This window comes from Diceros bicornis, chromosome 20 (assembly GCF_020826845.1).
Source record: "Diceros bicornis minor isolate mBicDic1 chromosome 20, mDicBic1.mat.cur, whole genome shotgun sequence".
In the NCBI taxonomy this organism is placed as follows: domain Eukaryota; kingdom Metazoa; phylum Chordata; class Mammalia; order Perissodactyla; family Rhinocerotidae; genus Diceros; species Diceros bicornis.
Genome location: NC_080759.1, coordinates 14,077,651 through 14,101,802, shown reverse-complemented (window position 1 = coordinate 14,101,802; position 24,152 = coordinate 14,077,651). Strand labels below are relative to the sequence as shown.

Genomic DNA, 24,152 nt, shown 5'->3' with positions numbered 1-24,152 from the left:
AGAAATAATTTAGAAATGTTAAGTAACTTGCCTAGGGTGTGGTATGTGGTATGTCATAGGGCACAGTTTGACCTTGGGCATCTTGATGTCAGGACTTGCTCTTTTAACTACCAGGTGATGCTGCTTCCCAGGTGGATATGCATAAGACCAACATATTTCCTTGCTGTGAAATTGAGTGGCATCTTATTTATTTTTGGAAACCAAATTTAAGCTACTTACATTTTAACTTATTGCTGTTTCCCTTTCTCTTATTGGAAAAACAGTGACTTGAGAATTATTCAGGCCTTTAAAATGGAAATGTTAAAGGACCTGGTCTTTGGCAGTAGTCAACATTCTGTAGACGTTTGTTGAATAAATTAATGAATGGAAAAATATTAAGGTTAATAAAGCATGTTAGAGTTTCCTCTAACATGAAGTACTGAGATTATTGAGAGAAAACTAAAAATGACACAGGTTAAATGTAGAAAGATATCTAATTGTATCTAAACCATATTTGTTTTACATTTTGTATGAGAATACTTCAATATTTTATGTAAGTATATGGTTCAAAAATATTTTTGATATTTAAGTTGTGGAAATAGTTGGCTTTTCCAGGGAAAATTAAGGCTCCTGTAAGTCTAAGGAATACTTAGACTGGAGCTCGTGTCAACCTATATATGTAAATTGAGGGGCAGACCTGAAATTCTCTTAAACTTTAAAATTTCAAATTTAAAAGTTGTGAGGAGATAGCTTTGTGATAGGAAGATCAGATCTTATTTTTGTTTTTAAAATGAAGTATTGGGGCCAGCCCACTGGCGTAGTGGTTAAGTTAGTGAGCTCTGCTTCAGTGGCCGAGGATTTGCGGGTTCAGATCCCAGGCGTGGTACTGCACACCGCTTATCAAGCCGTGCTGTGGTGGCATCCCACATACAAAATGGAAGAAGATTGGCACAGATGTTAGCTCAGGGACAGTCTTCCTCACCAAAATAAATAAATAAATAAAATAAAATGAAGTATTGAAAAATCGGTTGGGCAGTAGTGAATTTATGCATTTTAAGAGTACCAAGAAAGTCTTAAATAATGTGGTAATAGAATTTTAAAGAATAATGATTTAACTTTATAATGTCCTTAATGGATTTAGTGACTAAAGAAACATTGATTGATACAGAAAATGTAATGATCTGGAAAACAAACCAAAAAGCTTAATTTGCTCTGGAAGTTTGCCACATAGTCATGGGCCCATGACAAAACTTAGGAAGATTTATATTTACATACTTTAGTGGAAGGTCATGTGGACATTTAGATCAGCAGGTTTATCGTCTCCTGTTCTAACTTTTCTTTTACTTACAACTACATGGTTGTTGGAGTTTGGGGAAATCCCTCCCCCCCCCCCCCCCCCCCGCCCCGCATCCTGGGTGATATTTCCTGGTTAATTTCCCACATAATAGTAATTTCCTGTTCCTGTGTATGTTTTAGACTTGACAGTATAACATTTCCCTTTTCTGAAATAAGCAGGTATAGAGAATGATGTTGATAATGATTTTTTGAATCAGGCTAAATTGGGAAATTTTTTTTCTTCTCCTTTTGTTATAATAGATTTTCAAATGCAGAAATACACTGTTCTACAGCAGAGTTTCTCAACCACAATGCTAGTGACATTTGGGTCCAGATGATTATATGTAATAGGGACTGTGTTGTGCGTTGTAGGATGTTTAGCAGCATCCTGGCCTCTACCTACTCGATACCAGTAGAACCTCCCACCCCTAGTTTAGAATCACTGCTCTAAAGAATGACCATTTGAGAAACTGTTAAACTCTGTTTTACCCTAATCCACTACTTCTGGTTCAGAATTTGGTAAAGACTATAGACTTCAGAACCATATTCAAATCCCAGTGCCACTAGTCACTTGCTGGTGACCATATAGCCAAGTTACTTAACTTTCCTGTGCCTAAGTTTTCTTGTTTTTGAAATGAGGCTACTAACAGTGTTATCCAAATGAGAGTATTATAAAGATTAAATGAGTTTACATGTAAACGGTCTGGATAGATGAGGTGAGCTCTTCTTATTTCATCCCTTTCTTCCTCTGTCCCTCTCTCATCCATCCATCCATCCGTTTACTGCAGTACAGAGTTCTAAAAGCTTAAGTCTGTGTGTACATGCATTCATTTTAAATTCGGTACATTTTCAGGTGTATTGAGTATTTGTATACCTGTGCATTAATTCATTAAAAAAAAAATGTGTTAACCATATATGTTCTAGGGAGTGTCACCTTCTCCTTGATGATCTTTTGTAGTGTTCTCTATTATCACAACTTAAGGATACATGATTTTCTTTATCTCTATTCTATACATTCTTGTTATATCTTCTTGGTCACCTTCTGAACATAGTGCAGCCTTTTTCTTTGTTTTTTAATTGTTCAGTGCAACTGTCTTGTTTCCTTTTTGTTTTACTGTTTCTTTAGCTGGAATAATTCCAAGTTTGAATTTCCTCCCCTTCTTAGGGTCTGTATTATTTATACATAGTGGGAGTAATATTTTCTTCAGCTAATTTTTATACGAAAATAACGTTATTTACGTATACTTCGTTCAATGTTTTGTCAGAGAGTTTTCCTTGAAAGACATAGATTAAACAAAAACTATTGCTTGTAGATGAGAATGAGAATAATCAGACTTTCCTTTAACTTCTGTTCTTTAAAGTAACAATTGATCCTTGATCTTTGAAGACACATTTTTATAATGTAGTTCTAAGAATTTCAAATGCTTTGAGACCAAGTGTTTTAAGAATTTTGAGTTTCATCTGTGTTTTTTCTTAAGTTTAAGGAAGTCACCAATGGGGAATATTTAACCGTAAGCTAGTTGAATAATTCAAAGAGATTGGCAAAGCAACTGGGTTTTTGGGTGTGATGGCTTGCTTTCCAGGAGAAATGGCCTTATAATAAAGTCCTCTGGGTATCAGATTTACTAAGCTTTCTTGGATTGGACACTTAGTACCTCTCCATAATGCTCATTTATCTCAAGAATAGTATATAAAATATCAGCATTTGGAAATATTAAGAATTTTCTAAGATAATTTTCTAAGTCATTTTATAACTTTTAAAATGTTAGACTAGTAGAATCAAGATAACAGGTTCCAAAGAGTTGTATTTTGGTATAGTTTAAATATACTTAAAATAAAAGGCAGTTTACAGTTTTTTAATTGCGCACATGTTGTTTTACCTGAATTATGCTTGGTTTAAACTGACTATTCCTAAGTGAGTGTTTAACATAATAGAATTTTATTTTCATCCTTTAAAATAGGATGTGTCTTTTACTCCTAGGTCGTGTATTCTTATTTAGCATTTTACAGTATTTTCTTTTATCTGTAAATCCTTAACCTAAGCTTTTCTACAGTAAAAATTACTTCCCAATTTTTTTGTGTTTCAAACGAAAAATGTCTTAGAAATATCTTTTTCGTGTGTGTGTGGTAACAGCTTTATTGAGATATAATTTACAGACCATACAATTGACTGCTTTAAAGTGTACAAATTCAGTAGTTTTTAGTATATCCACAGAGTTGAGTTGGGCAGCCATCACTGCAGTCAATTTTAGAACATTTTCATCACCCCAAAAGGAAGCAGGTGCTCTTTAGCAGTCTTCATTCTCTCATCCCCCCAGCCCTAGGCAATCACTAGTCTACTTTCTGTATCTATAGATTTGCCTATTCTGGACATTTCCTATAAATGGAATCACAGTATGTGGTCTTTTTTGACTGACTTCTTTCAATTTGTATGTTTTCAGGATTCATCCATATTGTGGCTTATGTCAGTATTTTATTTCTTCTTATGGGTGACTGATAATTCTGTTGTATGGATATATGACATTGTGTTTATCCATTCCTCAGATGATGGACATTTGAGCTATTTCTACTTTTTTTTGGCTATTATTAATAATGTTCCTATTATTCATGTACAAGTTTTTGTTTAGATATGTGTTTTCATTTCTCTTGGGTATTGCTGGGTCATATGGGACTCTTAAAACCCGTTGAGGAACTGCCAGATAGTTTTTCAAAGTAGCTATACTGTTTTACATTCCCATCAGCAGCATATGAGGGTTCTGATTTCTCCACGTCCTTACACTTGTTACTATCACTTTTTGATTGTAGCCGTGCTAGTCCATGTGAAGTGGTATCTCATTGTGGTGGAAACATCTTTCAAATGGTTCTGCTGTACCATTAGTCACCTTTGGGAAGCTTACATGACACAAAGGCTTTTGACTGTTAGTTGATTGATTACTGTGTGCTGATTTTGGGGGACCTGAAAATTATCAGTACATACATATCTTAGAGTTTTAAGAATCTTACTACCCAGGTTCTGTTACTTTTTAACTGATTCTTGGCAAGTTATTTAACTCCTTTACATCTGTTTCTTCAACTTTAAAATTACATTAATAGTAGTATCTCTTTTGTAGAACTGTTGTGAAGGTTAAGTGAGATAATTCATGCTAAGAACTCAGTGGATGTTAGTTTCTTTTATATAATATTAGTTGCTTTTATGTAATTCATGTTAACAACTCAATAGATATTACTTGCTTTTATTACTGCTACAGTAGCTGCTACAATTGATATTACTAGATCACATTTCATACTGTATGAAAAAAAATATGTTTTATGTTTGAAAAAAATTAATGTATTCTGCCAAAGGAAGCTTGTTCTTAAATCAGTACCTGGAGTTATTTTTTCAATATCAGACCGGTTCTGCTGCATGGCAATGTTGTTTTCATAGAGACACTGAAATACTCTGTACGTGTACTGACAAATAGAATTACTTTCCTGGGATTCAGCAATTATAAAGGTAGTACGTAATTTGTTGTTCTTTGGGAATTGAACTGAATTTTTGGTATGTTGCCAGTTTCTCTAGTATTCCAGCTGGCTTTGCCAGTTGTCAATTTGTGCATAGACACAGACTGAATTGTTTTTCTCTGGCGGTCATTTTGTTTAAAGTTTTCATTTAAGAGTATTATTTATAAGGGATGTTGCATATTGGTGTTTAGAAAAGCCAAAAGAAATTCTGTCTTACTATAGTACAAAAAGCCTGCTTTGTAAATTCTGGATCCCAGGCATTTTAGGTCCAAGTATCTCAGCCTTCCTCTGCCCCATTTTCCTGAGTAGAGAGGAAGAGAAAGCAGAGAGGTTTGGTGGCAGAGACAGAAAAGGGGATTTCACCTGGTTGATATTCAGAAAGGACCCACAGACTAGGCCATTGGTATTACAAGGAATGACTACTTTTAGATCTCTGTGGATCTTTCTTTGGATGCTTTTACTCGCTACTTATCAGAGTGATTTTAATGTAAATATAGTTCTTTTGCAGTTGCTTTGGATTGTCAAATAAGAACTGTAGGGGAAAAAATTGGAGAGCAGGAAATCACAGTAGTCACTAGTGTCTTTGGGGAATTTTTTCCCTTAATAAACATATTTCTTTTTACCCCTGTGATGATTGTATTCAGCTTAGTGTTGTTTTTTTAAATTAGAAATAACTTATCTAAATTTTCCTGTGGATAAATGTGGTGCAATCATATAGGCTCTTAAGAGAATCATAGAAATACTTTACCTGCTACTCGTAGCATTTTTTCCCTATATTGATATATTTAGGTGACCAGGTCTTGGGAGCTGTCAACAGTGATTTTTACACAGATAATCGTGATGGTCATATAGGTGTTGGGAGACAGCAGAGGCATTCATGTTAGTGTTACCACAGTTATGTCAGTTTTTTTATATGTGACTGGTGAATTTGGTTTAGAGTGATATGTTACTGCATTAAAAATATATTGAAAACCTGCTGTGTATAAAAAACTGTATTAAATATTGTGTGGATACAGAGGACTATGAGGCATAGACATTGCCCTTAGGAAATTCATAGTTCTAATTTGGGGAAATGTACAGAAGAGTAGTAAACTTGAAGGGATGGTAGATAATATCACAGTATTTGAAAAGCGTGCAGTGAGTGTTACGTACACATGCCAGGAGAGCTTGAAGGGTAAAGATTGGGTACTTTCTGTCAGCAGAAGCTTTGTACTTGACATTTAACCTGTGTACTCAGGGGCTTGATCTTGGTGCAGGTGTCCTGGGAAGAGTCTGAGTTCTTAGGGCATGCTAGTCTATAGAAATAGAATGAGCAAAAGTGCAATGACAGAAACGTGGAAAGCATGTTTAGAGGAATAAATATGATTGGGATCGAGAATTTATACTAAGGAAAATTGGGAAATAAAAATTGAAAGGTGGAATGTGGTTAAATTGTATATGCGGATGTGGCGTAATTGTCTCTAGTAGATATATGTTAATTGTTGAGTGAATAAAAAACTAGCAGGTGATTAGGCAATGGAGGTAGTAGTTACAGGCCACTCTTTTGAGGAAGTTTTAAGCTAAAGCACATTAAACAAATTGGTAGCTAGAGATAATAATGTGCTTTTCCTAAGATTGAGAGGCATATTCATATTTCCAGGTAGTTGTGAAGAAGCCAATGAGAAATAAATATAGTTGTGTTTCACTTTTTATAATACATCTGCTTTTGATAAGCTATGTAAATCAAACTTTTATGAACTGCCTTTAGATTGTGGTTTGGAAACTCATCATTTAAAAAAGTACTGTGTTCATTTATTTTATAATGTGTATATTTGCGCCTTAATACAATGTCTTGTAAAGCAAATCTTCTTGGACCTTCTTGGTGTCGGTTTTAGTTATAATTTAATTTAAAATAGTATTTGTTTGTAATAAACATTTTGTACTTGGTTATAAAAATATATATATATACACACACACATCCGGCAATGTTCTCTAAATACTTTGACCAGTCAGGCCTAAAACTGCTTTATCTTAGTTTCATCCCAGCCATCTATTTGCTTTCTAATGTCCTAATGTTATTTGCCACAATGTCTTGATCACTTTTATAATACATCATGAAAGTGGTTTATAAGTCAAACCTAGTATTAAAAATCTTCTATTTATTCAAAATGAAAATAGTAAATTTTGGGAGTTTTAAATTTTATAATGCAGAAAACAGTACTATCCCAGAATCTGTTTGTAGTAGGTGTGAAATTAACAAACGTTTGCAATATATTTTAACTTTGATTCTTTTTTATTGCAGTTGAATGAGTGGGTTATATCCACAACCAGCCTCTACCCCTCATCCCATAATCTGTGCCGGGTGGTGGCTCAGTGCTGGGGATGCAAGATGAGTGATAGTGGTGCTGTATGAGGATAAATGTGGTTTCTGTGTCCATGGGGCATACAGTTAAGTGAAGGAGACAGAAGGTAAAGAATTATAGAACTACGGAATAAAAATGGTAACAGATGACACAGATGCTGTGCAGCTGTCAAATGGGGGTCGGGGAGGATATTAATACATTTCAGGAGGGCCAGAAAGACTTTCCTGAGGAAATAATTGCTGAGATCTGAAGAGTAGAAATTAACTCTGGTGAAGATGTTGAGAGAAGGTGAGTATTCCAAGAAGATAAAACAACCTGGGCAAAGGCTCTGTAGCTGGAGGGGTCAGGGCACCTTCCGGAAACTGAAGTCTAGTGTGGTAGCCGTTAGAGCAAGGGGGAGTGAGAGCAATGAACCTGGAGAGATCGGTGAGAATAGAGCATAGATCCTAGGAAGGCGGGGCCTTCAAGGGAAGGTCAGTGTTATTCTCTGAGATGAATTATGCAGTTACTAGTTTCCATCTAACAATACTGTTACAGATAATTTATTCATTGTCTTGTGGGGAAATTTTTTTCATCCATTTTGCTGCTGCTCCACTTGTCACATATTGAAAATGCAAGGATTCAGGTCTTTAATTTTTGATCTAGTGTTTGCTCCTGGCATTCATTCTTTGCTTATTCATTCATTCATTTGTTCAATAAACATTACTAAATATGAATGCCTCAATAGTAGGTCCTGAGTGCTTTAAAGTAGGTTTTATTATTATTCAGATGTGGTGAGGCCAACAGATGAGAGGACAATTGCCATTGAAAGATAGTTTGTTACTCACAGTTCCCAAGAGGAGGGAGCATGCCACACCACACAGAGCCACAGAAACACCAGCGTTGGTCAGGAGGCAGAGGGAGTGAGGGGAAAACTTGGGCAAGAGCCTTTATTGTGGTTTCCATGGGAAAGAATAGGAAAGCCAGAGTAAGCAGGTTTAGGATTGGCTAGTTTGAATAATTTCAGCAGGCTTTAGGGCGAAGGGGCTGTCACAAGTTATCTGGTACCTGGCCCTAGGGTGATTAGGGCAGGGGGATAGTGGCATGGAATGTAAGAGACTGATAAAGGAGGTAGTTGGGGTGTGGGCTCAGGATCGGTTGGTTTGCATACGAAATATGTGCTAGAAGGCAGTCATTTTCTAGGAATTGGCCAGCTCTGAGAGGGGCAGTCTTTCTAGGGTCAACAGGGTCCCGTCTGTCAAAGCATCAGCATACAGAAAATAAAAAGCCGTAATTAATACACTGAGTATTAACCATCTCTTGTTCTTAGCACCATACTTAACACATAGTAGGTAACACAGTACGTTTATTGAATGAATGAAGAATTGAATGAATTTAATAAATCCCTATACTGTAATAGTCAGTGTGCTATTTTTTTCTCCCACCTAAACAATATTTTTCTGAACTTCTAAAGAATGTTTATGTCTGAAAAATTAAGCTGATTTGATCTCTCAATTTGTCAGTCCTGGTAGGAGGTCACTCTTTAAAGTGCTATTTGAGGTAAATAGATCATTCTTCAATTTTGCCATATTAGCACACCATAAAAACATGTTCACATTTAGCAGCCTTAAAGACGGGAGTTTTTGTATACTCTGATTTGTAGTATTGTTGCAAATTAGGGGTTCTTTGAATGGAGCTACTTTAGGCATACTTTTAATCTGTTGATTAAATTCGTTTTGTACATAAATTTTTATATACCTGCCTGTTAATACTCTTTCCAAAAAAAATATGGAATGAATTTAGATATATTACTTTGGAAAGGATTTAAATTTAAGTTAGTCATTTAAGCATTAAAAAAAAAAAATATATATATATATATATATTTTGTGTGTGTGTGAGGAAGATCAGTCCTGAGCTAACATCCGTTGCCAATCCTCCTCTTTTTGCTGAGAAAGATCGGCCCTGGGCTAACATCTGTGCCCATCCTCCTCCACTTTATATGGGATGCCACTATAGCATGGCTTGACAAGCGGTGCGTCGGTCTGTGCCTGGGATCCGAATCTGTGAACCCCAGGCTGCCGAAGCGGAGCGTGTGAACTTAACTGCTACGCCACCAGGCCAGCCCCAGCATTAAATATATTTTTATAAATTTAGAAAGTAGTGTGAGATTGTGGGATCTGGAATTACGTTTTTGTTCAAACACTTGGGAAGTCACTTAGTCTTTCTGAATATCAGTTTACTATAATGAATAGTAAACAATTTATAGTGTTCTACCAAGCTTCAATTAAAAATATGATATGCACAGGGTATACAAATAGAGTATAATTAAAGAAATTCCCAAGGCATTTAATAATAAACAATCAGTAAATGCTGAATGCTGAAAATCCTTTTATTTCCATTATAATAATGGTTAACTGTGGAATGAAGTCATTAGCAGACACATTTGTTTACACTTAAACTATCTGCCATAATTAAAAAGAAACAATAAGAGACTTCAAGACTGATTGTTTCTAAAGTGATTAATCAAAGTTTCAATTATGAATTACCTGTCCTAATGGAGTAGATTAGAGCAACGGATAATTTCAGGCAGCAGATTCCCATACATTGTGTAGGTCTGATTTTATAAATGGGTTTCTGTTAGTGGATTGAGCTGGTATTGGAAGTTAAGTTACCTACTAAAGTTACACTGGCCCTGTTGTCACTGAAAAGCTGTGCTATGTGTGTGGGTCAGACTCTTGTGTCCCCCTAGTGTCCAAGGAGAAGTGTCCCTGGGAGAGGCCAATCTGAGACGACTGATGGAAAACGTCTTTTTCCTGTACTTCTAGTGTGTGGTTGATAGACAAGATAGTCAAGCCTTGGCCTCCCTATTTCAGTGTACCCTACAGTGTACTAAGTACTGAATCAGAGTGGCAGAAGTACCCTTAGTGATTACCTTACCTCTTAGCTGAATGATCGGTCCCTCCTTCTTGCCATCAAATACTAACTGAACGTCTGTGGAATACTGGACCGTGGGATTACTGTGGGGAGCAAAACGGATGCAGTCCTTGCCCTCATGGAATTTACAGTCTAGGGTTCTTGTTTTGTGGTGGTTACCCTTATTGTTGCTGTTTTTTTCCCTCAAGATTTAACTTCACCTGATTTCCAACCTAGTTTGTATTATCTGATTGTATAGTAATTTGTGAAAAGGGGCAGGTGAGGTGTCAAGGGGAAAGTTTAGAAATTTTATTTTGCCAGGTTGACCATAAAATGAGCAATCCTCATAGGGTATATTGAATAATGACTGTTTCCCTTTCTCTCATTGTTAGGTAAGGAAAATATAAACACATATAAGAGTACTTTGAAGTTTCAGGACCTCAGCTGTTAAGATTCTGCTCCCCGTTTTCCTTTTGAATATATGGTTTACAAATGGGATAGATACTTTAGATTTTCAAAAGAATAATCTTTGAATTTTGAATGTTTTCCTTTGTATATAGTCTAATGCAATTTATGCTAATTATTGGTTCCGATCATTTCAGTTCAACTGGGGAAAAGATTCTCTATGATGCAGCTTTTAATGTTTTTATTTTTTGACTAGGCTGTACATCTTTTGGTTCTTGTTGTGAATATACAGGCTGGTTTTCTTCCCAGGCATAAATTGAATAAGATACCTACTTTTAAACTGGCTAATATTCATAAACTGAATTTTGTTAGCTTTTAACGGAACCTGGGGGGTGTTGACAAGGAGGTTTAGGAAGAGGAAAAGTTGGTGCCATAATTACATCATGAAAATGTGAAAAAAGATAAATTATTAATTCCTGGGCTTGGTGATTTTTTTTTTTATTGAAGGGTTATAATCATTTATAAAACTTTTTTTTAAAAGCTGAACATCAATTTGTTCTTCTGGCAGTCCTTTGGAAACCCAGTGTCTCCTCCCTGCCCAAAAGTTCTGTACTTTTTGAAGTATTTTGAAGTATTGCTATCCTCTCATCTTAGGATTTGAATGGAAATAGTCCATTTTGGTTTTTATTTTCAATACAGTACACACATATTGAAACACACAGCAGAACTAAAATGCTACCACCTTCCTCTCCTAACATCATGCCTATGTTACCAATACGGCAAACATTCAGCAATATTTTTAAAATTCCTATTATGTGCTAGAGCACCGTGCTGTGCACTGAGGAGACACCCCACTTCACCTTTAGGACAGATTATTGTTCATTGCATCCTGGCTTCTTAGAACCACTACTATTTGTGCCCTGTATCCCTTAGCCTAGCTACTTATGAAAGTTCCTGAATGGTTATGAATTTGCCATGACACTCTCAATGCCTTCCTCACATCAAGGACCAGTGCCCTGTCTGCAGATTAGATAAAGGCTTCTGACAAAGTGTTTTCATTGTGTGGCAGTCATCTTATAGACACTGGGTACCCTTAAGTAATCACCAACCATTGTATGGCATTAAGCTTCTTTTAACCATATCACCCAAGAAAGCAAAACTGTGATCAAATTTTGGAGTTTCAGGACCTCAGACTGTTTTAGGATGAGACTAAGAGAAGTTTCTGAATGAGAGTGAGGTCTTGGGTCTAGGTTCTCAAAGTGGCTGAAGCCATATAGAAAAATAATTGTTACAGAAGAGCTAGCTCCAACAAGGGATAAAAGCGTAAGAATAGAAGAAGTACTCAGAGGAGTAAAGTCATGAATCCTGGGTACTCTCTGATTTCCCTATGTAGATAACATACCTTCGTAGCTTGAGGAGCATCTTACTTTTTGGGATTCTTTTCCTTTAGCTTCTGAGTTCACACTATCCAGAAGTCTCAGAGAGAAAAAGAGTATGATGGAGAGGAAAGCTAAATTTTGCTTCAGATGCATGCACTACCTACTATTTCTCTGACATTGGACCAGTTTTCCCTCTCTGAGCCTCAGTTTTCTCATGTTTTAATTTTTTTTTAATTTATTTTATTTTTTCCCCCAAAGCCCCAGTAGATAGTTGTATGTCATAGCTGCACATCCTTCTAGTTGCTGTATGTGGGACGCGGCCTCAGCATGGCCAGACAAGCGGTGCGTCGGTGTGTGCCTGGGATCCGAACCCGGGCCGCCAGCAGCGGAGCGCGTGCACTTAACTGCTAAGCCATGGGGCCGGCCCTTCTTATGTTTTAAATGTGAGACAATGATACTAACTAGCACCTGTGAGTTATTATGAGGATAAATTGGAGAATGCATATTAATGCCTATTAAAGTGTTAAATGCCTATGATCACTCAATAAATGATTGAGTTTTTCTCTATCAATCATTACTACTACTAGCTATCAGTTAATACTACTACTGGTATTAATGTTACTCCTGTCAATCATTTTGACCAAGTGTGTAAGGGTACCAACTAGGCTTTCCTGAGGCTTTCCCCCACTCAGTCTGTCCAATGCCAACATTTGAGGAAGGATACTATCTCTCTGCAACTGTTTGACGAACATACCTTGTGCATGCATGTGAGCGCTCACTCACTATTCCTTATTCTTGCCATTATTGTTGTTGCCTGCATTTCACCTTTCAGAAATTGACAGTTATTTTAGCCCAGGAAGAAGTTTTCATTGACTTCTCTTTACAAAGTGGTTGTATAGAGTTGATCCTCAGTTTGTATTTGCCAAGTGTTAAATGTTTAAAATAATCATTGAATGTGCAGCGAGGCAGCAGCATTTGCTACTTGTGTTAACATTTGTCAGTGATAGAGCTCTTAAATCCCCATATCTATTATAGATCAAGGAAAAATGTTTGGAGTAGAGGCTGTAGGTTGAAGGGAAACTGTAGAAAGAGGATAGCATTTGAGGTGGTTAAAAATCCCCAGTTTTGTTAGCTCACGTGAAATCTTGGCCATCTTTTGACATTTATCTCCCCGTTTTTCATTTGTCCAACTCCAGTTTCTCTGCCTAAAAGTGATTTCTGCCTCCTTGAAATTTTTTAGCTGAGTCATACTTCCATTATCATAGATTGCTTAGTCTATTTCTGTGCTTGTTTCATGTATCATACATACCTCCTGGGCTTTTGGAGATTAGGCCCATGTGTTGAGGAGATACAGTGAAGGGCTTAAGAGTCCAGGCTCTGGAGTCACAGTGGGGAGATTTGAATCCTGGCTCTTAAATTCACTGTGTAACCTTGAGCAAGGTACTTAATCTGTCTCTGTCTCTTTCCTCATTTATAAAATGGAGCTCAACTGTTGGACTGTTTTGTGTATTAAGTGAGCTAATACATGTAAAATACTTAGAGCAATGCCCAGAAAGTGGTATATGCTCAGTAAATAAGTTTTAGCTGTGATGATGATAATGTTGTACACATGATAATAATGTTGTACATATGGTTTTTTTTTCTCGACTCCAAGCATAGGGTGCTTGCTTATAGACTACCCAGCATGGTCAAGATATGGTTATAATGAGTATATCAATTGAACATCTATTCTCTCTCAGGATATCTTGAGCTCCTTGAGATCAGGGACCAGGTTTTGTTTATGTTTAATATCCTTATAGTCTAGCACAATGCCTGATACATAGTAGGCTCTCGATAATGTTATTGAATCGGATATATTTGATGGAGGTAAGATAACCAATGCACTGTGCTCCTCTCAGTCTTGGATACTTCTGAGCACTCACTCAATTATTTGTGTCAGAAACTTGGAAATTGTCTTTGACACCGCTGCCTCTCACCTCCCACATTTAATTCATCGCCAAAGCTGTTGACTAGACCTTAAATATATCTCAAATCCATCTCCTCCATTTCCACTTGTACCATCTTAATATAAGCTATCTTATTCTTCTTCCTGGACTACTGCAGTAGCCTCCTAAAATGGTCTCTCCCCATCTGTTCTAATCTTCTGCAAGCCATATTCCACAGAGAAGAAGACAGAACCATTTTTTAAAAGCAAAAATGGTCTTATCCCTTTCCTAGTTCAAAACTCTTCACTGGCCTCCATGGGATAACTTGTCCTACAGGGTCTGCCTTTTGGCTTACCTCTGGAGCCTCATGTCATCCCAGTCTCTCTCAGTCATTTTTGCAACAGCCATGCTGGGTGTTCTTTCTGTCTTTGGAATATGCTAAGCTTCTTTGTGTCTCACAATCTTGACAAATTCTGTAAACTGGCATGCTTTCCAATACCTTCAAAGCACTCTTTGTTTTTCTGTTATAAAACTGATCTTGATTGTAAATCAAATAAGTGTTTGTCTAGTAGTTTTTTATATGTATTTTACTTTTTATCCACAAATATTTGTATTCTAAAATATAAGGACTCTTTTTAAACTTTTAAAATTAAATTTAAATAGAGTAAATTGACTTTTTGGGGGGTATACATTACTGTAAATTTTAACACGTGTAGATTTGTGCAAACATCACCACAATCAGAATACAGAAGAACAATTTCCTCACCTGAGGAAATTCCCTTTTGCTGTATACCTTGAGAATCACATCCTCCTCTTGACCCCTAACTCCTGGCAACCACTGATCTATTCTCTTCACTATAATTTTGTCTGTTTGAGAATGTCATATAAATGGAATCAGGCAGTATATAACCTTTTGAGACTGGCTTTCTCATTCAGCAGAATGCCTTTTAAATTCATCCAAGCTGTTGCATGTGTCATTAGAATGTTCTTTTTTTAATTGCTGAATAGTATTCCATTATATGGATGTATCACTTTCAGCCATTGAGGGACATTTGGATGTCTAGTACTTTTTAAATGTCTATCTACCCCACTAGTCTCTAAGTCCCATGAGCATGAGAGCCTGGGCATTGTTAGTGTGTGTTCTTTCTCTCTCTCTCGATGTGTGTGTATACACATATTACATGCACACACAACACACATGATGCTTTATTTTCTGAACCATTTGCGTGTAAGTGGCATAGATCGTGGCATTTTACACTGAAGTATTTCAGTCTCAGATCAGGTATTGCATTTAGTTGTTACTGTTACCGCACAAAATTGGAGTTCTTTTGCCTGATGTGCACAAAGAGCCAATTATTAACGCATCAGCTTTTGAGAAAAGAATATAGCTTTATTACGAGATAAATCTGCAGGGAGACAGGAGGCATAAGCTCTCAGACCTGTCTCCTAAATCTGGAGCTTGGGGCAAAATTTATGGGGTGAAGAGCAAGGCAGTCTGAAGTGTGGAGATAGATGATTGGAGGTAAGGAGAAGTGAGGTAATGATGGTCTGCACAAGCATAGTCAAGCTCCATGGCTCTTCATAGGATGCATGTTCACAAAATGGAAGTGTTAGTATGATCTGAGGGTGGGGTTTTCAGCCCTTTGACGTCAAAAGCATTTATCGGGCATTTGCGCAGGCCCAGTTGATGGTGGTCTCAACTGGCCTGAACTGGACAAGGGGTCTTAGTACCTGAAAAACAACTCTTAATTACTCTGGTGACCAGATGGGATCAGTTTGGACTGGTCCTAAAGGGCCTGTGGTTGCATTATGTCTTTGTAGTCTCTTTTACTCTGTGATGTCATTTCCTGAGTCTGTGTTTCTCTCTTATGACTGACATTTTTGAAGAATACAGTCCTCTCTCTCTCTCCCTCCTTCCTTTATCCCTCTCTCTCAACAGAATAGAATAGTCCTCATTTGAAGTTTGTCTGATGTTTCCTCATGATTAGATTCAGATCATGCATCCCTGGTTGGAATATTACATAAGTGATGTGTCCCTCTTGAAATACCACATCAAGCAGCATATGGTGTCCACCTGCTTCTCATTAGTGATGTTAATTCTGCTCAAGGTGTTGTTTGGTTTCTCCACTGCGTAGTTACTATATTTTCCCCTTGCAGCTGATAAACAATCTGTATTGAGATACTGTTCTTCATTAAAATTTCTCCCTACATTGAGAAAAATGATAGTATTTTTTGTTGTTACTGGACTATTTTTAATTGTAGACCTCATTTCAAATTTTGATTCTCTTAATTTTAAGATCCATAAGTAACTTTTAAGAACCGTAAAATCAGTAATTGTTATTGTAAACCATTCTTTATTTGTAAAACCATCTTGATTGATTTATACATAGATGCTATATATCTAAATAATATATATATTTAAAAAGATGGTAATAGAACAGTTGTTCTCCTATTTAGCATTCTCGTACTTGTAATGGAATTTCCGAATGGAAAAGAAAATAGGTATGTGTTGATACCTGAAGCATGAGATTACTTGAAGACAAAGGCAATATAAAAGAAGGTTCAGCGAGAAGAATGAGAGAAAAATAATTTAGTGAATCAATTTCCTGGAAAGAAAAGGGAGGAAGCCCATTTAGGAGGCGAGTGTAGTGTTCAGAAATAGTTCTAATGAAAATCAGTAGGAATCAGAGGATATGAGGAACCATTTTGATGTGTTATTCCAGAGCAAAATCAAAATGTCAAAATCCAGATTGGGGAGAATTATGCATTGGAGATCATATGAAGATGTTACTAAACATGTTACAGGATTTAAAGCTCATGAGAAGATCTAAAATTACCTAAATAATATGAATTGCTGTGAAATGATAGTACTTAATCAAAGCACAGGGAAATGTACCTTCCTGGAAAACTTGAATTCTAATCTAAAACTTGAATGGCCAGTGTTGCCACTAATTAGTGATGTGATCATAGCAGGTAAGATGAAGAGGTCTGTGAATTCCATTCCTGCATCAACAGCTTTTGAGATTTTGCTTTCTGTGATTTTCTCTAGTAGTGATCACTTGTCTCCAAGGGCAGCAACTCCTCAGTGAACAGAAAGGCTAAACTTTGTTTTTCTGGATATTGGAATTTTGCTGGATATCAACCTAAGAGCTACAATGAGTTATTTAGATTTATTCTTTGTTGTAGTCACTTTACCTCAGTTTTTACAGTATGAGAAATAGAAGATTCATTTTATTCTGTCACTTTTCCTTGGTATAATTTTCTAAAAATTTTACTTCTAAGGTCTAATAAGAATAAATATTTTTGTCTGCTTTGGATATTTCTGGAACAGAGGACAAAATTAATGTTTCGGTCTTATTACCTCTTTAAATTTTATTTTGATTTCAATGGACAGTTTCTCTGACTTTTTCCGAATTGTAGAGGAGGAAAAAGTTTTCTTTGACTCGCTTAAAATACCTGGCTGGGTCTGAAAATTGAACTGACAGAGAAGATTAACAAGAGAAAAGCATACAAGTTTAATATAAGTTTTACTGACACAGGAGCCTTCATAAGGAAATGAAGACCTGAAGAAATCGTTAAACTTGTGTGTTTTTAGGCTGGATTTCATGCAGAGTGGAAAATTGTGGAAAGATATGATAGAGCAGAGTCTAGTAAACTGGGGGAGATTTTGCAAGGCCTGTTTGTTTGGGTTCTTCTCTGGGTCCCTTCGTCTTCGGAGATGAGGATGGTCCTTTCCTCCCTAGGGAGGGCACCTCTCACATGAGGATTTTATGACCTCTTTCAGGGGAGAAGGGCACGGGGCGTGGAGGTGTGGCTGGTGGTGGGGGAGGTTAGAGAGTGACCTTCCTGCTTCTGTTCTTCTCTCAAACTCCTTTGGCTTAAAATATTCAATATGCCAGGCTGCTATATTTTGAAGTAGCGTGTCCTGTACCCCCCATCATAACTCTTTGTGTGATGCAATTGAAAAATCCATGAGACATACTTCATTCCACTTTGTATGTCATTGAAAATACTAAACAAAACGGACTTGAGAAACCTAACTCTTGTTCCATCTTTACCTCTAATTCATATCATTTCTCTGTCATTTGGTTTTTTTGGTTGTTTCCTAATTTCTTTGTCCATAGAATAGCAATAACAACAGCCAACCACGAAGGATAGTTGTGAGAATTGTAAGTCATTTTGATAAAGATCTGTTATCCAGTATGCAGCTCTGATTTTTTGTTGTCATAGATTTTTTATTGCTGGATATTATACCAAATATTTAATATGGAAATAATTCATATTATTATCTGAAGTAATTGTCTTGATATGAAATAAACCTGCTTTAATATCAAAAGGGAGTTATAGTATACAATTATATATATTATTACTGGTATTTTAAGCATATCATCAGGGTATTAGTAATATTAATAAAAGTCAGAATTAGGAAGCCTAAGCAATCAACTTTTTGGAAAATTAATGACTAAGCAATATATAATATAAACAATTTATAGTCTTCTTTAAATGCTTATCTTAAAATATTACACACAGATACGTTTTTATTTTAAAATATTCAAATTAATTCAGATGTATATATGGTGAAAAGTCATTAAAGGGCCTTGTTCATTCTCCCCAAGTTTTCATGCCAAGGATAACCTTAATCAGTTTTTTGATATGCAACTTTATATCATTTTACAACCCAAGGCATATACCTTAATATATTAAGGTACTAATTGGGAGTATTCAAAATTTTTTATACCCAAACATTTTTTTGAAGAATTAAAAAAGAGCACAGAAGATAGTGTAACAATGTTTGTGTTCACCATTGCTTGTTGCTTTTGCTACCTTTTTTTTTTAAGGAATAAAACAAAGTTGAAGCCCCTAATATGTATTCAAAACAACATAAATATTTTATACAATTAAAAAGTCACAAAAATTATATTACTCTATTTACATCTTATTTCAACTTGCTTTTTCCACCCAATAGCTATCTATTGTTGATGCATAGAGTTTATTCATTCTGAATATTTAAAATTTTCAGGTTTCCTTTTTTAAAAAGTAGTTATTTTTAAAATTATGAAATATTTAGATGGGTGCATTAGAAAACTCAAATTAACTGCATTCTGAAAAACTAAGTTCCTGAGATTTCCTTTAAACAATACTTTTGAAACACAGATAAAATTACTTCCTGTCTCTGAGTTTCCTGTATCCATGGCAACCTCTGTTTTACACATTGACTGTGGAGGAACCAATGTGAAGAGTGGTGTTTCCTGAGCAAACTGTGACTTGAAAAAAAAAAAAAAAGGGTGGAGGTCAACAGTGCCACAGAAAGAAATGGAGTTTAGACATGTCGCTCTTCAGCTTTAGAAAGAAAACGTTTACTTGAATCAGCTGACGGTTAATAATATGAATTTCCTGTTCTTGGTAAGAATATTTATTTAAATATGAACTTTTAGCTGAAATGAAAAATAATTTGGTTTTGTGAAAAACTGTAGTTTAATTGCTCTGTAATGGATTTGTACTTTCATAGATTATGCTATTTAATTGTTATTAGACTTTAAGTTGATGAAGGGACATGTTAATATCCAACGACCATCATCTCTACTTCATCATTTGTCACTTTTGTTATAGTCAGTTGTATTTTAAATTAACTTAGCAAATATTTTATTTTGCAGTTCATTAAATTTGAAGGATCATTTTGTCAAACAGTGGGTTAATGGCCTGGAGGTGTTAATAATTCTAGAACATATTCCAAACTCATTATTTTATCCTATGACCATAGTATGATGTATGATACTTAACATTATTGGCTGATCCTAATAAAAATAGAATACAGAATTTCTAGTATTATAAAACTTTTATTTTAAGAACTTTTTGATGATTTAAAGTTTTACCTTCTCTTTTTATAGCCAATTCTGATATGAACAGAAAAACCAAGAACAGGGCTATGTGTGGATTACGTTTTTCTCTGCCTTGCCTACGACTGTTTCTACTTGTTACCTGTTGTCTTGTATTATTATTCCGTAAAGAGATACTTGGATGTTCGTCTGTTTGCCAGCTCTGCAGTGGGAGACAAGTTACCTGCCGTAACTTAGGCCTTTCAAGTATTCCTAAGAATTTTCCTGAAAGTACAGTTTTTCTGTATCTGACTGGAAATAATATATCTCATATAAATGAAAGTGAATTAACAGGACTTCATTCTCTTGTAGCATTGTATTTGGATAATTCTCGCATTGTGTATGTATATCCAAAAGCTTTTGTTCAGTTGAGGCATCTATATTTTTTATATCTAAATAATAACTTTATAAAACGCTTGGATCCTGGAATCTTTGAGGGACTTTCCAATCTTCGTAATTTATATTTACAGTCTAATCAAGTATCTTTTGTTCCAAGAGGAGTGTTTAATGATCTAGTTTCAGTTCAGTACTTAAATCTACAAAGGAATCGCCTCACTGTCCTCGGGAGTGGTACCTTTGTTGGTATGATTGCTCTTCGGATACTTGATTTATCAAACAATAAAATTTTGAGGATATCAGACTCGGGCTTTCAACATCTTGGAAACCTGGATTGTTTGTATCTAGAAGGTAATAATTTAACAAAAGTGCCTTCAAATGCTTTTGAAGTACTTAAGAGTCTTAAAAGACTTTCTTTGTCTCATAACCATATTGAAGCAATACAGCCCTTTGCATTTAAAGGACTTGTCAACTTGGAGTATCTCATCCTGAAAAATTCAAGAATTAAAAATATTACTAGGGACGGGTTTAGTGGAATTAATAATCTTAAACATTTGATCTTAAGTCATAATAATTTAGAAAATTTAAATTCTGATACATTTAGCTTGTTAAAGAATTTACTTTACCTTAAGTTAGATAGAAACAGAATAATCAGCATTGATGATGATACATTTGAAAACATGGGAGCATCTTTGAAGATTCTTAATCTATCATTTAATAATCTTACAGACTTACACCCAAGGGTCCTTAAGCCATTGTCTTCATTGACTCATCTTCAGGCGAATTCTAATCCTTGGGAATGTAACTGCAAACTATTGGGCCTTCGCGACTGGCTAGCATCTTCAGCCATTACTCTAAACATCTATTGTCAGAATCCCCCATCCATGCGTGGCAGAGCATTGCATTATATTAAGTGGACTGACTTGACAAATTGCATTACTTCTTCAACAAATGTATCCAGAGCCTGGGCTATAAAATCTCTTCATATTCATCACAAGACCACTGCGTTAATGATGGCCTGGCATAAAGTAACCACAAATGGGAAACATTTGGAAAATACTGAGAGCGTTACTTTCTGGGAACGAATTCGTACTTCACCTGCCAGTAGATTTTTTCAAGAGAATACCTTTGGTAATCCATTAGAGACTACTGCAGTGTTACCTGTGCAAATACAGCTTACTTCTTCTGTTGACTTGAACTTGGGAAAAAACAGTGCTCTACCGATTGATGCTGCTTCAGTATCAGGGAAAACATCTCTAATTTGTGCACAAGAAGTTGAAAAGTTGAATGAGGCTTTTGACATTCTGCTAGCTTTTTTCATTTTAGCTTGTGTTTTAATCATTTTTTTGATCTACAAAGTTGTTCAATTGAAACAAAAACTAAAGACACCAGAAAACTCAGGGGAAAATAGACTTGAATACTACAGCTTTTATCAGTCAGCAAGGTATAATGTAACTACCTCAATTTGTAATACTTCCCCAAATTCTCTAGAAAGCCCTGGTTTGGAACAGATTCGACTTCAGAAACAGATTGTTCCTGAAGGTGAGGCACAGGTCATTCTCTTTGAGCATTCTGCTTTATAATTCAACTAAATATTGGCTATAAGAAAACCTCAGTGCCATGGACATGAATAAAACTGAAGCCTCCTTATAGAATTATAAACTTTATTTGGAAATATAATGAATTATATGAGCTTAGCATTAATAAATATGTTTTTAATATTTTTTGAATACTGTATTCATTCAGCAAATATTTTGTTTGATAGGCACTGTATTAAGTAATAATAATAGCTGTCATTTCTGTGTACTAGGCACTATGCTAAATACTTCACATATCACATTTAATCCTTAAAAAGCCTTGTAGGGTGGTACTGTCTACATTTGATAGGTAAGGAAGACTAGGCAGAGTGATTTTAAGAAACTGTCCCAAATTTTCACAGCTTGTGACACTTTTTAGGTCTGTCTGACTCCAGAGCCCATGTTTTTAATTTCATGCTATACTGCTGCCTAGGTGCTAGGGTTATAATTGTGAATAACATAAACATGGTTCCTATTCTCAGTAGATCTTGAAATCTAGAGGGGGAGACATATGGTTACTGTAGACTATGGTAAGTACTGCACTTGGAGGTGCTGTTGGGTATAACGTATGTGGAGGTGAGAGAGAGCTTTATGAGAAAAGCAACATTGAAACTGAATTGGGGGGCCAGCCCGGTGGCACAAGCGGTTAAGTGCGCGCGCACTGCTGTGGCGGCCCAGGGTTCACCAGTTCGGATCCCGGGCGCACACCGACTCGCCACTTGTCGGGCCATGCTGTGGCAGTATCCCATATAAAGTGGAGGAAGATGGGCATGGATGTTAGGCCAGGGCCAGTCTTCCTCAGCAAAAAAAGAGGAGGATTGGCAGATGTTAGCACAGGGCTGATCTTCCTCACAAAAAAAAAAAAAGAAGAAAGAAACTAAATCGTGATGGATAAATAGAAATTAGCCCAATGAAGAGAGCTGAGTAATAGATAGAGGTAACATCATATGAGAAGGGTTGAAGAAAGAGAAAGAATGCTGCTTTTCAGGAACTGGAGTTGTGAGATTTGTAGCTAGAGAGAGATCAGATGATGAAAGATATTTCATGTTTTCTGGCAGCAGGGAGCCATGGAAGGATTGTAAGTAATGGAGTGACATAATAAAATTTACCCTTTAGAAAGTACACTCTTTCTGGAGGAGCAACAAGAGTAGAGGCAGGATTTGTTGGGTAGGAATCTGAATCACTAATCCAGGGGAGAGATGCTGGAGGCCTGGGCCAGGGTAGTGGCAGAGAGGATGGACGGATTCTAGAGCTACTTTGAAAGTAAGAGAAATTGCCTTGGTGATTGGCTGAATGGTGGCAGGTGAGGGAGAAGTCAAAGATGTTAGATTTTGGCTTAGGCAGCTTTGTGCTGCATACACTGAGCAAAGGAAGGAAGGGGAGTGGGGATCTGGGTGGGGGCAAAATAATGAGTTCAATTTTAGGTGTGTTAAATTCGAGATTCATATTGGCTCTCCAAGTGGAAATATCCGGCAAGCAGAAGATAAGGAGAGCGATCTACCTAGTAAAGGTCAATAATTTTTAACCTTTCATCTGTCTAGTATGCTGGAAGTCTACGCTAGACTCTTAACAGTAACGACAACCATTTGGGCCGTGTTTTTGGGAGACAGGTAAGTGAGGAAGAATGAGATGAAAGAGCACACAGCAGATGTTAAAGTATCCTCAATTGAGAATCTTTAATATAGATAGATGGTAATTGAAGTCATGGAAGTAGTGTAATGTTTTTCTCTATTAGCATAAATTTTATACTTGTGTAGGCCTCTGCACAATATCAGGTGTATAGTAAGTACCCATACTTAATCTGTTAATAGTGACCTGCACCACAAATATGTATTAAAATTTTCTTCTTAGGCGTTATATATTTCGTGTTTGTGCTATCTTTCCTCTTCCCTCAAATTTCTATTTTTTATTATTAAAAGTTAATACTATCTGTATGAAATTAGCCTGAAACAATCTGGGAGTGTTTAAACCAAGTGATAATTACTGAGTTTGTGTTGTGAAACAGAAATAATTATAAGAAGGTGCTGTGTTGTCCATTATACATTACTACATTGCTCTCAAACTCAGAATTACCTGGAAGCCTGGTTAAGACACAGATTACTGGATGTGAGGGCGATCTGGCTGTGACATGTGTCACCCCATTGATTGCCAGGGTTGATTTGGTTGATCTGGCTGGCTAGGTGAAGATCCCCTTGCTCCCTCACCACTCCATGTGCATCCCTTCCGGCTCTGTGTGCTCCCTCGAAGAGGACGACCTTCCCCAGTAGAGGAGGACTGTTCTTTGGTCAAGTGTGTTCACTGATAGCTGCATTCCCCTGCTAGAAGCTCCAGACAAGCTCTCAAGGTCCATTTGTAGGAGAACGTAGGGTAGTCAAGCTTGCAAGACTCCAGACACATCCAAATGAGGTGCTGCATGTGGCAGTCTGCCTTTAAAAACAGACAGACAAACACAGATTGCTGCCCCCACCCCTCCTCGAGTTCCTGATTCAGTAGGTCTGGAGTGAGGCCTGTGAGTTTGCAATTTAACAGATTTGCCAGGGCTGCTGGTCTGAGGACCATGCTTTGAGAACCACCGCTGTAAGATATTTGCGAGAAAAGCAAAAAG

General features: G+C 36.5%; 2 protein-coding genes across 5 annotated transcripts in view; both read left to right on the top strand.

The window, feature by feature from the left end:
• The window catches only part of IPO11 (importin 11), a 221,535-nt gene that overhangs the window by 136,607 nt on the left and 60,776 nt on the right, over nucleotides 1–24,152 (top strand). The gene's annotated exons all lie outside the window — the stretch shown is intronic.
• On the top strand, nucleotides 18,882–23,983 carry LRRC70 (leucine rich repeat containing 70). Of its 3 annotated transcripts, none has more exons than XM_058564011.1 (2): nucleotides 18,882–19,161; nucleotides 19,647–22,915. In XM_058564011.1, the coding sequence occupies exon 2, from the start codon at nucleotides 19,658–19,660 to the stop codon at nucleotides 21,551–21,553; it is 1,896 nt and encodes a 631-aa protein (XP_058419994.1). In that variant the 5' UTR covers nucleotides 18,882–19,161; nucleotides 19,647–19,657; the 3' UTR covers nucleotides 21,554–22,915. The 3 variants fall into 3 exon arrangements, with proteins under 3 accessions (XP_058419994.1, XP_058419995.1, XP_058419996.1); XM_058564012.1 differs by lacking the exon at nucleotides 18,882–19,161 and adding an exon at nucleotides 23,089–23,983 and having other exon boundaries at nucleotides 19,170–21,512; XM_058564013.1 differs by lacking the exon at nucleotides 18,882–19,161 and having other exon boundaries at nucleotides 19,170–20,321; nucleotides 20,700–22,915.